General features: G+C 45.1%; 1 protein-coding gene across 1 annotated transcript in view; it reads right to left on the reverse strand.

Moving 5' to 3' along the window:
* PKHD1 (PKHD1 ciliary IPT domain containing fibrocystin/polyductin) overlaps positions 1-16,290 on the reverse strand; it is a 388,392-nt gene that overhangs the window by 171,407 nt on the left and 200,695 nt on the right. Inside the window, exons 48-49 of the mRNA XM_038772975.1 lie at positions 5,503-5,680; positions 1,237-1,432 (exon numbers count right to left, since the gene is read on the reverse strand). Coding sequence (XP_038628903.1) covers positions 1,237-1,432; positions 5,503-5,680 — 374 coding nt within the window. The remainder of the gene's footprint in view (positions 1-1,236; positions 1,433-5,502; positions 5,681-16,290) is intronic.

Raw genomic sequence — 16,290 nt, forward strand, 5'->3', positions numbered from 1 at the left:
ACTGGAAGGGTGCCAACAGACCCTCTCAACCACCCAAACCTCCTGAATACACATCTTGCATATAATGGACTGGCATTTGGATCTGTTCCCTTTAGGTGCTTGGTATTCACCCCCACCTTAGCCCCATAGCACCCACAATTTATTCATATTAATATCCATCTCCCACTTTAGTCAATCAGTCAGCCAGTCAATCATCCCCCTTTAAGACTGTGAGCCCCAGGGACTGTCTCTATATGTTGCCAATTTGTACTTCCCAAGTGCTTAGTACAGTGCTCTGCACACAGTAAGCGCTCAATAAATGCGATTGATGATGATGATGATGATTAAATGCTTACGGTGCTCAGGGCACTATACTAAGCACTTGGGAGAGTGCAATATAACAAACATATTCCCTGCCCACAACAAGCTTACAGTCTAGGGGGGAGAGAGACATAAATCTAAATAAGTAAATTACAGATATGTACATAAGTGCTGTGGGACTGTAGACTGTAAGCTCTTTTAGACTGTAAGCTCCTTGTGGGTGGGAAACGTGTCTACCAACTCTGTTATATTGTATCCCCCCAAGTGCTTATTAGAGAAGCAGCAGTGCATAGTGGGTAGAGCACGGGCCTGAGCATCAGAAGGTCATGGATTCTAATCCCGACTCCACCACTTGTCTTCTGTGAGACCTTGGGTAAGTCACTGTACTTCTCTGGGCCTCAGTTCTTGACTTATGCCATCGAGTCATGCTAGACCCATAGTGACACCACGGACACATCTCTCCCAGAACCCCCTCACCTCCATCGGCAATCATTCTGGTAGTGGATCCATTGAGTTTTCTTGGTAAAAATACAGAAGTGGTTTACCATCACCTCCTTCCACTCAGTAAACTTGAGTCTCTGCCCTTGACTCTCTCCCATGCTGCTGCTGTCCAGAATGGGTGAGCTTCGACTTGTAGCAGATTGCCTTCCACTCGCTAGCCACTGCCCAAGCTCGGAAAGCAATGGGTAGGCCTATGCCTGACTCGCCCTTCTGTAGTCAAGACTGGTAGAGTACTGGAAACTCTCCAGGTGTGACCCTGAGAGGGGGTGCCTCGGTTACCTTGTCTGTAAAGCGGCTGTAAAGTGGGTACCACATGGGACAGGGACTGTGCCCGACCAAATTATAATAATAATTATATTATCATTACAGTGCGCCACACAAAGAAAGCGCTCAATAAATAGGACTGACTGATGGATGGATTGATACCACACTTACCCAGAAAGGTGAGTTGTCTCACTGGGCTATTGAGAAACCAGTCACAGCCCTCGTCATGACTGAGAGTTGGGAGAGCCTGCAAGGGCTGGCCCCTCCTTTTCCCACAGGTTACCAGGACATCAACGTGAGGTGGCAGGTCTGAGTGCACGATCAGCAGGTAATCTCCAGAGGTAAAGTGGTCAAATGTTGCTGAATACTGTAGGAGAGACAGAGAGATGACACCAAAATCATGGCTGGTTTTATCTGCCTGGCATTCTTTTTTCTAAAGTTACCTGTTACTATTATTATTAACAATTATTAATAACAATAATAACAATGAGAATGATGGTATTTGTTAAGTGCTTACTATGTACTATGTACTTTTTTCTAAAATTACCTGTTACTATTATTAACAATTATTAATAACAATAATAACAATGAGAATGATGGTATTTGTTAAGTGCTTACTATGTACCAGACACTGTACTAAGTGCTGGGGTGGATACAAGCAAATCGAGTTGGACCCAACCCCTGCCCCATGAGGGGCTCACAATCTCAATCCCCGTTTTACAGAGGTAGTAACCGAGGCCCAGAGAAGTGAAATGACTTCCCCAAGGTCACCCAGCAGACAAGTGGTGGAGGTGGGATTAGAACCCATAACCTGCTGATTCCCAGGCTCCATGCTCTAATCATTCCATCGTATTTATTGAGTGCTTACTGTGTGCAGAGCACTGTACTAACGCTTGGAAAGTACAATTCAGCAATAAAGAGAAGCAGAGAAGCAGTGTGGCTAGAGAAGCAGTGTGGATCAGTGGAAAAGAGCACGGGCTTTGGAGTCAGAGGTCACGGGTTCAAATCCCGGCTCCGCCACTTGTCAGCTGTGTGACTTTGGGTAAGTCACTTAACTTCTCTGGGCCTCAGTTACCTCATCTGTAAAATGGGGATGAAGACTGTGAGCGCCCCATGGGACAATCTGATCAGCTTGTAGCCTCCCCAGCGCTTAGAACTTTTAGACTGTGAGCCCACTGTTGGGTAGGGACTGTCTCTATATGTTGCCAACTTGTACTTCCCAAGCGCTTAGTACAGTGCTCTGCACACAGTAAGCACTCAATACGATTGATGATGATGATAGAACGTGCTTTGCACATAGTAAGCGCTTAATAAATGCCATTAAAAAAAAGAGAGAGACAATCCCTGCCCACAACAGGTTTACAGTCTAGAAGGGGGAAGACAAACAACAAAACAAGTAAACAGGCATCAACATCCCTTACTATGATGATAATAATAATAGTATTTGTTAAGTGCTTACTAATTACCAGGCACTGTTCTAAGCATAGGAATAGATTCAAGAACAAGTTGGACACAGTCCCTGTCCCATATGGGGCTCACAGTCTTAATCCCTATTTTCTAGAGGTGGTAACTGGGCCACAGAAGTGAAGAGACTTGCCCAAGGCCACACACCAGACAAATGGGGAAGTCAGAATTTGAACCTATGACCTTCTGACTCCTAGTCCCATGCTCTATCCACTCGCTTAGTACGGTCCTCTGCACACAGTAAGCGTGCAATAAATACAATTGAATGAATGAATAAGCCATGCTGATAAACTTATACAGCATTATAAGGTACAAGGCTATAGCTATCCCACTGCTTAGAACAGCGCTTGGCACACAGTAAGCGCTTAGCAAATCTCATAATTATTACTATTATTATTATTAGAAAGAGGAAGGTTCAAAGGGGAAACCAGGAGACCAGCAAAGGTATTTCTGAATGGGCCGAACATGCATTTTCTAACGCACGCTGCATTAGAGAAGCAGCATGGCTCCGTGGAAAGAGCGCAGGCTTGGGAGTCAGAAGGAATGGGTTCTAATCCGGACTCCGCCACTTATCAGCTTCATGACTTTGGGCACGTCACTTAACTTCTCTGTGCCTCAGTTACCTCATCTGGAAAATGGGGATTAAGACTGTGAGTCCCATGTGGGACAACCTGATTACCTTGCTTATAACAGTGCTTGGCAGATAGTAAGCACTTAAATACCAAAATAATAATAATAATAATAATAATTAATAATAATAATTATTATTATTAATAATAATAATAATTTTCACATCTGAACTCAGTTGCATTCTTATAAGTAACCACAGGGTGCCACTGCAGCAAATCGCAAATCCCCTGGATAAACCATTTCTCTGGCTACATTGTTTGCCACCATGGCTAATTTGGCTACTGAGCTGGGCCCTCTAATGCAACTCATCCAGGCCTGCTTAAAATACCTCCGGGCAGTTCCCTCGGGGAAATTCCCTTCATTTAAAACTCAACCTCCAAATGCTTCCAATGGCAAACTGAAGTTTGGACAGAATGTGAGTTTTTAAAGCACAAAACAAGCATTGGCTGTGTGACCTTGGACGAATCACTTAGCTTCTCTGGGCCTCAGTTTCCTAACTTGCAAAATGGAGATTAAGGCTGTGAGGGACATGGACTATGTCCAATCCGATTAGCTTGCATTTACTACAGTGCCTGGTGTATAGTAAGAGCTTAACAAATACCATAAAAAACCACCCCGATTCCTCTAGTTAAGGGGAGAGGTTCCAAGAGAGGTGAGCAGGATTTGAGGGAGCAGGAAAAAGAGTGTCTTCCTGTCACTCTTTCTATCTTGCCAAATGTTTCCACATCTGCCCCCGCCCTCACCTTCCAGAGATCTCTTTTCCATGGAAAAATAGCATGGATATTTCCATGGAGAAGCAGCATGGCTCAATGGAAAGAGCACGGGCTTTGGAGTCAGAGGTCATGGGTTCAAATCCTGGCTCCGCCAATTGTCAGCTGTGTGACTTTGGGCAAGTCACTTCACTGGGCCTCAGTTATCTCATCTGTAAAATGGGGATTAAGACTGTGAGCCCCCCGTGGGACAACCTGATCACCTTGTAACCTCTCCAGTCCTTAGAACAGTGTTTTGCACATAGTAAGTGCTTAATAAATGCCATTATTATTATTATTATTATCATTAAAATCTATTCAACTCATTACCTGCATACCACACTGGGGCTTGGGCAGGGAATGGGTCTACCAACTCTGCTCTACTACACTCTCCCAAGTGCTTAGTACAGTGCTCTACAAACAGTAAGCACTCAATAAATACCACTGATTGATCCCAAGAAGTTGGCTCCAATTGCAGCCAAGCTTGGCTGGCCTCTTATGGGGCAGGCAAGTTCGGGTATCCTAGGGGTACATCCTGGAACTAGTAGCAAGCCTCTGTTTGATGCATCTCAGTTATCACATTTATCTTCCCAACACAAAAGAAAGGCATATGATCCCTATTTCACACATGAAGGACCTGAGACCCAGACAGATTCAAAGCCATGCAGCAAGTAAGCAATAGATGTTGGGTCAAGTGGATGGGGAAGGAAAAGGTGGTTATGAATTTTTCCATCCCGTGACTAAGGGACTTTTTGTTTTTCCCTTGATTATTTTCCAGGCCTCAATCACTCTTCAATATGCTTGGCTGGAGAAAGTATCACAAGAAGGCCTGGGGCTAGGTTGGAATCAATTAATGAATGAATTGTATTTATTGAGAACTAATGTGAGCAGAGTACTGCACCAATAAAATCAGAGGGTATAATAATAATAATGATGGCATTTGTTAAGCGCTTACTATGTGCAAAGCACTGTTCTAAGCACTGAGGGGAATACAAGGTTATCAGGTTGTCCCACGTGGGGCTCACAGTCTTAATCCCCATTTTATAGTTGAGGTAACTGAGGCTCAGAGAAGCTGACTTGCCCAAGTTCACACAGCAGACATGTGGCAGAGCCGGGATTAGAACCCATGACCTCTGACTCCCAAGCCCACACTCTTTCCACTGAGCCACGCTGCTTCTCATTTATGATCCCTGCTCTCAAGGAACTTGCAATCAGGCTGGCAAGACATATTAAAATGGTTTAGACGTAGGGGACGCTCCAGAGTATAAAGATAATAATAATAATTGTGGTATTTAAGCACTTACTGTGTGCCAGGCATTGTATTAAAGCACTGGGGAGGATACAATCAAATCGAGTTGACACAATCCCTGTCCCACATGGAGCTCACAGTCTCAATCCCCATTTCCCAGATGAGGTAATTGATGCCCAGAGTAGTGAAGTGACTTGCCCAAGGTCACACAGCTGACAAGAGGTGGAGCCGGGTGGGATTAGAACCCACAATTTTCTGACTCTCAGCCCCGTGGACTATCCAGGCTGCTTCCTGATATGTACTTACGTGCTGTGGAGATGGGAAACCATTTAAAACCCAGGTTACCTGGAGACTTTGGTTGACCCAAGGGGTGTAAAATCGCAAGGTGTAGGTCTCCTGACCCTTCAACAGAGCCATCCAGCCATACAGGTTGGATAAGGTGTCAGGCACATAATTGACAGTGATGTTCCCGTGGCTGCTGTCTGTCACTGTTAAATCACACATCACATCTGGAGCTTTGTCTCTACAGGGAGGAAAAAGAGTTATTTTTTAATGGTATGTGTTAAGCTCTTACTATGTGCCAGGCATTGTAAAGAATGACGGCGGTTGTTAAGCGCTTACTCTGTGCCAAGCACTGTTCTAAGCACTGGGGGGGATACAAGGTAATCGGGTTGTCCCACGTGGGGCTCATAGTCTTAATCCCCATTTTCCAGATGAGGTAACTGAGGCACAGAGAAGTGACTTGCCTGAAGTCACACAGCTGACAAGTGGCAGAGCTGGAATTAGAACCTATGACCTCTTACTCCCAAGCCCGGGCTCTTTCCACTGAGCCACGCTGCTTCTCATAATAATGGTATTTGTGAAGCGCTTATTATGTGCCAAGCATTGTTCTAAGCACTGAGGGAGATACAAGTTAATCAGGTTGCCCCACATGGGGCTCATAGTCTTAATCCCCATTTTCCAGATGAGGTAACTGAGGCACAGAGAAGTGAAGTGACTTGCCCAAAGTCACATAGCTGACAAGTGGCAGAGCTGGAATTAGAACCTATGAACTCTGACTCCCAAGCTCGGGCTCTTTCCACTGAGCCATGCTGTTTCTCATAATAATGGTATTTGTGAAGCGCTTATTATGTGCCAAGCACTGTTCTAAGCACTAGAGGAGATACAAGGTGATCAGGTTGTCCCCTGTGGCGCTCACAGTCTTCATCCCCATTTGACAGAGGAGGGAAGTGAGGCCCAGAGAAGGGAAGTGACTTGCCCAAGTGGACAAGTGGCGGAGGCGGGATTCAAACCCACGACCTCTTACTCCCAAGCCCGGGCTCTACCCACTGAGTCACGCTACTTCCTGGTGTACTAAGTGCTGGGGTAGATACAAGATAAATCAGGTAGGTGAGAATCCCTGTCCCACAAGGGCTCACAGTCTTCCTCCCCATTTTAAAGATGAGGTAACTGAGGCACAGAGAAGATAAGTGACTTGCCCAAGGTCACACAGCAGAGAAGTGGTGGAGCTGGGATTAGAACCCAGGTCCTCTGACTCCGGGACCTGTGCCCTTTCCATTATTCCATTGTCGGGTAGGGACTGTCTCTATATGTTGCCAACTTGTACTTCCCAAGTGCTTAGTACAGTGCTCTGCACACAGTAAGCGCTCAATAAATACAATTGATTGATTGATTGTCCTTTCATGGGTTATTTGCGAATCTTCCATCAATCAATTGATGGTATTTATCAAGTGCTTATTATGTACAAAGCACTGTTTTAAGTACTTGGGACCGTATAATATAACAGAGTTGGTAGATATGTTCCCTACCCACAATAAGCTTGCAGTCTAGAGATTCTGTCTCCATCCAGTGGTTTCAGAGTTGGCTCATTCTGGCTCCCCCAGCCTCCATGAATTTCCATAATAACTGCCCATCTTGAACTCCTCCTTACTGCCTTTTCTTCTGTCACCCTCCCAGGTCTAAGGAAGTTCAGGGGCCACCGCGTCTTAACGACCAATCATGCATTAACCCTGCCCGGACGCGTCCAAGTTGGGAACACTCTCTCAGCTTGTTCGCCACTAATAAATGTCACCTTAATGAGGTCGTATGGGCCAGGGCCCGGTACTATTAATTAAACAAACGCCCGTGGCCACAGTACTGTGTCAGGCTAGCTGGGTCAGCTCCCGGAAACACATTAATACTGGTAATAAGGTATTCCTGCGGAGCCGGGATCGAAACATGAGGTCTGACACGTCTGGACTCTGAAGCACAACTCGAGAATCTCGTAATTGAGTTCTCCACTCTGGTGAAACACGAGAGACCACCTGGATAGCATCGGAGCTCTTCCAAGACAGAGGAGATGCATTCTCTCTGCCCGTCACTCTCAGTAGAGGAGCAGAGGATTTGCAGATTGAAAACCAAGGTGACGGTGTCCCTCAGTTGCCAAATTATCAATTCATTCATTCATTCAATCGTATTTATTGAGCGCTTACTGTATGCAGAGCACTGTACTAAGTGCTTGGGACGTACAAGTTGGCAACATATAAAGACGGTCCCTACCCAACAGCGGGCTCACAGTCTAGAAGGGGGAGACAGACAACAAAACAAAACATATTAACAAAATAAAATAAATAGAATAGTAAATATGTACAAGTAAAATAAGTAGAGTAATAAAAACCGATCAATGATCGCTTCAACTAGCTGCTCCCCATTTTTTTTATGGTATTTGTTAAGCACTTTCATGTGCCAAGCACTGTTCTAAGCTCTGGGGCAGATGCAAGATAATCAGGTTGAACACAGTTCTCGTCTCACAAGGGGATCACAATCTTAACTGGTAATTTTGATCCTGATCTGTCATATGTGATGATGATGATGAATAATAATAATGATGGCATTTATTAAGCACTTTCTACATGCAAAGCACTGTTCTAAGTGCTGGGGTGGTTACAAGGTGATCAGGTTGGCCCCCGGGGGACTCACAGTCTTAATAATAATAATAATGATGGCATTTATTAAGCGCTTACTATGTGCAAAGCACTGTTCTGGGCGCTGGACAGGTTACAAGGTGATCAGGTTGTCCCACAGAGGGGGCTCACAGTCTTCATCCCCATTTTCCAGAGGAGGGAACTGAGGCCCAGAGAAGTGAAGTGACTTGCCCAAGGTCGCCCAGCTGACAAGTGGTGGAGTCGGGATTTGAACCCGTGACCTCCGACTCCAAGGCCCGGGCTCTTTCCACTGAGCCACCCCGGTTCTTCCGATTCCCAGGCCCGGGCTTTCCTCCACTAAGCCCACCCTCCCAGTGACCCCGGGGTTTTGGCGTTCACCCCATCGTCCCTGGCAGGCTCAGTGGGCAGTTTCCCCACTGTCTTCTAGACTGTGAGCCCACTGTTGGGTAGGGACCGTCTCTATATGTTGCCAACTTGTACTTCCCAAGCGCTTAGTACAGTGCTCTGCACACAGTAAGCGCTCAATAAATATGATTGATTGATTGATTGATTGATATGGGGATTAAGACTGTGAGACAACCTGCTTACCTTGTATCTACCCCAGTGCTTAGAACAGTACTAGGCACATAGTAAGTGCTTAACAAATGCCATAATTATTATTAGTCTATAGAAGAGGTAACTGAAGCCCAGAAAAGTGAAGTGACTTCACTAATTCATTCAGTTGTATTTATTGAGGGCTTACTGTGTGCAGAGCACCGTACTAAATGCTTGGGAAGTACAAGTCGGCAACATATAGAGACGGTCCCTACCCAACAACGGGCTCACAGTCTAGAAAGGGGAGACAGACAACAAAGCAAAACATGTAGACAGGTGTCAAAATCGTCACAACAAATAGAATTATAGCTATATGCACATCATTAACAAAATAAATAGAATAATAAATACGTACAAGTAAAATAGAGTAATAAATCTGTACAAATATATACAAGTGCTGTGGAGAGGGGAAGGAGGTAGGGCAGAGGGGGGTGTGGGGAGGAGGAAAGGAAAAAGGGGCTCAGTTTGGGAAGGTCTCCTGGAGGAGGTGAGCTCTCAGTAGGGCTTTGAAGGGAGGAAGAGAGCTAGCTTGGCGGGTGGGCAGAGGGAGGGCATTCCGGGCCAGGGGAAGGATGTGGGCCGGGGATCGATGGTGGGATAGGCGAGAACGAGGCACAGTGAGAAGGTTAGCAGCAGAGGACTTGCCTAAGGTCACACAGCAGACAAGTGGTGGAGCTAGGATTAGAACCCAGGCCCTTGCTGATTCTCCCTGCCTGCTATCCTGTGAGGTTACATAGAGAGGGAAACTGAGGAACACAGAAGTGAAGGGACCAACTCATAATGACCCACCTGAAGAATTTCAATGTCAATTCAAATTCTTCAATTTGGGACGAACCTTTCTCATTTTATACACACACTGAATATAAATAGAGAAGCAGCGTGGCTCAGTGGAAAGAGCTCGGGCTTTGGAGTCAGAGGTCAGGGGTTCAAATCCCGGCTCTGCCTATTGTCAGCTGTGTGACTTTGGGCAAGTCACTTAACTTCTCTGTGCCTCACTTACCTCATCTGCAAAATGGGGATAAAGACTGTGAGTCCTCTGTGGGACAACCTGATCACCTTGTAACCTCCCCAGCGCTTAGAACAGCCCTTTGCACATAGTAAGCGCTTAATAAATGCCATTATTATTATTATAAACAGCACTCGGAGGATAATACTAGTAATAGTGAGGTCTATTCATAATAATAACAATAATTGTGGTATTTGTTACTATGTGCCAGGCACTGTACTAAGCACTAGGGTGGTTATAAGCCAATTGGGTTGGACACAGTCCCTGGCCAACATAGGGCTCCCAGTCTCGATCCCCATTTTATAGATGAGGTACCTGAGGCAAAGAGAAATGAAGTGACATGTCCAAGCTCACACAGCAGACAAGTGGGGATTAGAACCTAGGTTCTTCTTACTCCCAGGCCCCTACTTTATCCATTAGGCCACACTGCTTCTCTGCTTATGTTTACATTCAAGTGTAGCTAAAGAAATCCTTTTAATCCCACACTGTGTGAACAGATCGAATCCTTTGCTCTACAATAGGCCGGTTATATTATAATGATTAATATAATATTATCATTATTATTCAAAATAAAAAAAAGACTTCCAACCCCATGTCCTGGGTCTAAGAGGAATCAGTTTTGGCTTAATGGAAATCTGTGAGTTGTAATAGTATATTACTGAGTGCTTACCATGCTTACTTTGTGCAAAGCACTGTACTAAATGCTGAGAAAAAACACTGGGAACTAAATACGGTCCCTGTCCCTCTAAAAAGTAGGGCTAAAGGGGTCCTGAAAGAATGGGTCATTTTCTGCTGCCCTTTTCCTTTCGTGCTTTTCCTTCCCTCTGCCTGGTAGGAATGCCCCAATAATGCTTAAGTCAAGCCTTATTGCTGCTTCCAGGAATGGGTTGGACACAATTCTTGCCCTACATGGGGCTTACAGTCTTAATACCCATTTTACAGATGAGGTGACTGAGGCACAGTGAAGTGACTTGCCCAAGGTCACAACAGGAGACACGTGGTAGAGCCAAGATTAGAACCTACAACCTTCTGACTCCGAGTCCCTGGGCTCTAGTCACTAGGCCATTCTGCTTCCTAGACTGTGAGCCCCTTGTAGGACAGAGACTGCGTCAGGCCTGATTATTGTGTATCTGCCTGAGCCCTTAATACAGTGCTAGAGATATAGTAAGAGCTGAACAAATACTATAATTAATCGTTATTATCATTATTATTATGGAGCTATGCTGGGAAATATTTGGAGGTCTAGTCAAGGTCAGCCCTCAGGATTCTCCATCATGATCAATGGCATTTATTGAGTGCTTACTGCATGCAGAGCACTGTACTAAGCACTCGGGAGAGTAAAATACAACAGGGTTGGTAGACACACTCCCTATCGCAGTAAGCTTAAAGTTTATAGAAGACAGACATTCATGTCAATAATTTATAATATAGAGTTTATAGATATGTACAGAAGCATTGTGTTGTCACAGGAGCAGATAACAAAAGTACCAACTATTCTTTGCAGAAATTTAAGACGTTGACTCACTAACTTTGTAACAGTACAGGACAAAGGCCCTAAAATTCTCTTGAGGGGAGAGAAGGTGGCACAAAGACCAAAACCTGGCTCTTTCCTGGCTCTAGTACTGGCTCTTAGAATCAAGTTCCGCATTGTAAGAATACTCTCGGTCACCTAAACTCATGGAATGGTCAGGGAAGTTGGGCATCGATGATCCGTTCTGGGATTTTCTTGTTTAAATCTAAATTTGGGGTTTTATTTTTCCATTTAAATTTCCTTTCTGCATTCTTTGCAATTGTCTCTCCACTTTCAAAATGATTTGTTGGCATACATGTTTAGTCAAAGTTTTAAAGTTCCTCAAAAGATTCAGGCAGAGTTCCCTGTTGGATTCTGGCCAGATTCCTCATTTCCTTCATGACTTTTCAATGCCTGATTACTCCCCCCATTTCAAAGCCTTATTGAGGGTACATCTCCTCCAAGAGGCCATCCCTAAGCCCCCTTTTCCTCTTCTCCCACTCCCTTCAGTGTTGCCCTGACTTGTTCCCTTTTCTCACCCCCTCCTGCAGCTCCACATATCTGTAATTAATTTATTTATATCAATGTCTGTCTCCCCACTCTAAATTCTGAGGGCAGGGAATCTTTGTGTTTATTTTTGTACTGTACTCTCCCAAGTTCTTAGTACACTGCTCTGCCCACAGTAAGTGTTCAAAAAATACAACTGAATGAATGAATGAATGAATAAAGGGCTCCTCCCAAGTCTCCTTAACAAGGAGGCCCAACTCTCAGTATGAGTGAGTCTAACAATTTTCCCCAAAACAGGGCACTTCTCCAGGGGGACACCTGATCTCCGATTCACTCCAGCATTCTAGAGGGGATAGAAGAATCTAGTCCAACTCACTCTTTGGCTTCACTGGGGTGGCCTTTCACAAGACATCAGGAACTAAGCCCATCTTCCCCAGGTCCGGGACATGGGCTCGTCAGCTAGACTTCTGGTTAGCATAACAATTGTGGTATTCGTTAACGCACTTACTATGTACCAGGGGACTGTACTAAGTGCTGGGGTAGATACAAGTCAATCAGGTTGGACGCAGTCCCTGTCCCACATGGGGCTCACAGTCTTCATCCTCATTTTACAGATGAAGGAACTGAAGCATGGAGAAGTGAAGTGACTTGCCCACGGTCACACAGCAGAAATATGATGGAGCTGGGATTAGAACCCAGGTCTTACTGTCTTCTAGGCCTCTCCATTAAGCCACCCTGTTTTTCAAGTAGGCAGGAGAAGGAGATTTGAGCCAAATGTCCTTAAACTCCATTAGTCATAAATAGTGCTGATAATGATGGTTCTCCCCTCTGACAAAGATCAGAGCTTGTCCACTGAGGATAAGGCAGGCTGTTCGGTAACCTGACGAAGGACAACAAAAGTGAAACCGCACCTCAAAGAGAATTTCCCAAACATAATTAGTACCATTTTCGTTTGCCCCAAATAGACACCGATTTCACTGTGCCCTAAATAGTCACCAATCTACCTCTCTTTATTGTTAATGAAGCAGAGGAGCACAAAAGTATTTCTAATTTGGAGGAGCTGAGGGAGCCTCCATGGGCCATTAGCAGCAGACAGCTTCATTACTGGGGAAAGGAGCCCCTTCCAACATTCCCGGGTTTTATGGGCGAAAAATCAGGAGGCAACCAGCCTGTTGTGGAGAACAAATCCTCTGCCCGGCTTCATTAGCAGCTTTCGCACCCTGGAACCAGGGAGACAAAATGAGGGTCTGGCATCCCGTCTTCTTTTCATCGTGGGGAGGGGGGACTAAAAGAGGGTCTTCAGCTACGGGACAATTTGCTAGAGAAATATGGCCCGGTGACTAGTTGAAAGTGGGATGTTTAAGAGTCAATCTGCCATACTGACGGTATAAACCGTTATGTCATTTAGCTCAAGCGTACTGTGCCGAACTGTCGAACATCTACAACCCACAGAGGATTTACTAAAGCCATCGACGACACCAACTAGAACAAATATTAACTCCTCAATTTATGTTTACCATTAGCTTACTTATCCTGAGGGTCCATATCTCCCTATATTAAGACAAACGGGACATTTAGCTCGAAACGCTTTCTACTTAGTCCTATTGTGAAATAAGCCCCTTCTAATTATGCATCTCTTAAACCAGAGCCCATCATAATAGCTAGCCTCAAATGGCGCTGTAAGCATCTACTGGATAATAGCGCTTGCTGCCACTGCTCTATTACCACACAAAGGGGGAAAGCTGAAAATTTTGAACACAGAAAACTCTCATTAGTGGCCAGGTTCTGCCTGAGCCTGCTTTGAAAAAGGCACTGGATTCCAGAAGTAATCCTTTAAAATTCAGGAATGATGGGACGTCGTCTTTGCCGTCTTTAGGTCAACGCTTGCCAGACTCAGACATCAATAATAATAATAATAATTATGGTATTTGTTAAGTGCTTACTAAGTGCCAAGTACTGTTCTAAACACGGGGGTAGACACAAGGTAATCAGGTTGTCCCACGTGGGACTCACAGTCTAAATCCCCATTTTGCAGGTGAGGTAACTGAGGCACAGAGAAGTTAAGTGACTTGCCCAAGGTCACACAGAAGACAAGTGGTGGAGCCGGGTTTGGAACCCAACACCTGACCTTCCAGTTGATCCAGAAAAAAGTAGAAATAGAGTGGCGGAGGGAGGAGGAGAGTCAATGCAGTATGGTATAATGGCTGCAGCAGAGGCCTAGGAATCAGAAGGTCATGGGTTCTAATCCCAGCTCATAGGCTTAATCTTCTAGTTTATAGTTGCAGAAAACTGGAGAGTAAACAAAAAAGGACATTTTACACATCATAGATGGCAAGCAGATGAAATTCATTAAACAGGAAGCTGTGCAAGCTGAGAACATCAATAGACTCAGAAAGGAACTGGGTAAATTCATGAATGGTAAATTGATAATTGGTTACCGCAATTGGATGCTAAATGGTACATTCCTAACCATGAGGAGGGATGACAAGGAAGGTGGCCAAAGTATACTAAGCCTCGAGGCCTAGTGGAAAGATTTTGGGATTAGGAATAAGAGGACCTGGGTTCTAATCCCAACTCTTCCTTTTTCCTGCTGGATAAAATTGGACCAGTCACTTCCTTCTCTGAGCCTCAGTTTTCTCCCCTGTCAAATGGGTATTAAATAACTGTTCTCCCTTCTACTTAAACCATGAGTCCCATGTAGGATATGGACAGTTTCTGGCCCGATTTTCTTATATTCACCCCAGAGTGCATGGTACATAGTAAGCGCTATTCAAATAGCTAATTAATATTATTGTTACTCTGGGGCTACTCTCAGAGGAAGCAGCATGGCTTAGTGGAAAGAGCACGGGCCTGGGAGTTGGAAGGTCATGGGTTCTATTTTTCACTCTGCCACATGTCTGCTGAGTCATCTTGGGCGAGTCTCTTAATTTTTTTGTGCCTCAGTTACCTCAACTGTAAAATGGGGAATAAGGCTGTGAGCCCCACAGGGGACAGGGACTGTGTCCAACCCTATTTGACTGCATCCACCCCAGAGCTTAGCACAGCGCCTGGCACAGGGTAAGCACTTAAATACCACAATTAAACAAAATTAAATTGAAATTAATGTCGCCAACCTTTAGCCAGAATCCTCCAGTTATAGTCGCGGCTGCTTCCGTCACCCCTGCAACCACCCAGCCCCGCTGCCCCAGATCCCGATCCCAGATTCCCAGCTCATTCCATACCCAGATACCAGTCCTTCCAGCCTCAGCTCCAGCTAAAGTCCAGCCCCAGCTCAGACTCAATCCTCCCATCCTGTCAGTCGCCCCCATCCAGAACAAGGACCTCCGATGTCACTTTGGGAATTACCATCCAATCCATTGCTTCTTATCTTCCCCTGCACCTACGGCCCTTGAGCTTCTTTCGGCATTTCCGATCAGCAGGAACCAGTCCTGCGGCCCTGTACTCTGGTTCCGTGGATATGAAGAATTACAAACACACAACTTCGATGAATAACATTGTTACAGAAGTCCTCAACTTTGTCCGATCTCATTTCCCCTCACTTTCCCCAAGCTCTCGCGAAGTGGTGAATGCGCTCCAGGGAAGCAATTGCTGATGCCTCCTATTACTTGCCAACGTGCTTCCCTCTAATTCATTTTCCTTGTTAATTTCATGAACTATTGGATTCATATAATACATTTCCTATTAATACTGGAGAGAGCATTTTCTGGTTATGTAGCCCAAACCACCATTAAATCACTGGCCTTGCTGCTTATAATGTATAATGGGGCTGTTGCAACTGCCCTGTTTAATTTGCAGTCGATGATTGCCTTATGTCAAAGCTCCTGTCTTTTTACATGCTCCACAAGTAGATTTAACGTAAAATGCTAGTATCCTAGAGCTGAAAGGGACTTCGAAAACATTGTCTGGTCCAGCCCTTCTGTCTCCAGGTAGGCGAGTGACTAAAACACCTAGGATGTAGCGTAGTGGGTAGAGAAGACAGCCTGTTCTAGTGGATAGAGTATGGCCCTGGGAATCAGAAGGTCATGGGTTCTAATCCAGCCCCACCACTTGTCTGCTGTGTGACACTGGGCAAGTCACTTCACTTCTCTGGGCCTCAGTTACCTCAACTGTAAAATGGGGAGTGGAGCCGTGAGTCCCACATGGGATGGGGCATTATCCAACGTGATTTGATTGTATCCACCCCAGAGCTTAGTTCAGTGCCTGGCACAGGATAAGCACTTAACGAATACCACAATTATTATTATCATCCTGAAAAACCTCAGGATGAAGCATCCACATGCTCCCTTGGCAATCTGTTGCAGTGCTTTCTTCCTGCAAATGTCAAAGCAGTTATTCAACAGGCTGATCTGAATCTTCCCTCCCTCTGACAAAACAGAGCACATAAATCCTACCCTCTGTTTCCTAGAGTAACTAGGAAGATTCATGAAACAGAGGCCGACAGTGGGTAATTAGTGGGACATGTTAGAAGTAGTAGAAGGCTCAAGAAGAGTGGAGTTAGATTCATGGTCAATTGATTGGGCGGGTTTCTAGGGAAAATGTTAGGGATCGATAATCCATCAATAACCAGCGTTTAAGCATAATGGGTTGAAACA

This window comes from Tachyglossus aculeatus, chromosome X1 (genome assembly GCF_015852505.1).
Source record: "Tachyglossus aculeatus isolate mTacAcu1 chromosome X1, mTacAcu1.pri, whole genome shotgun sequence".
NCBI lineage: Eukaryota > Metazoa > Chordata > Mammalia > Monotremata > Tachyglossidae > Tachyglossus > Tachyglossus aculeatus.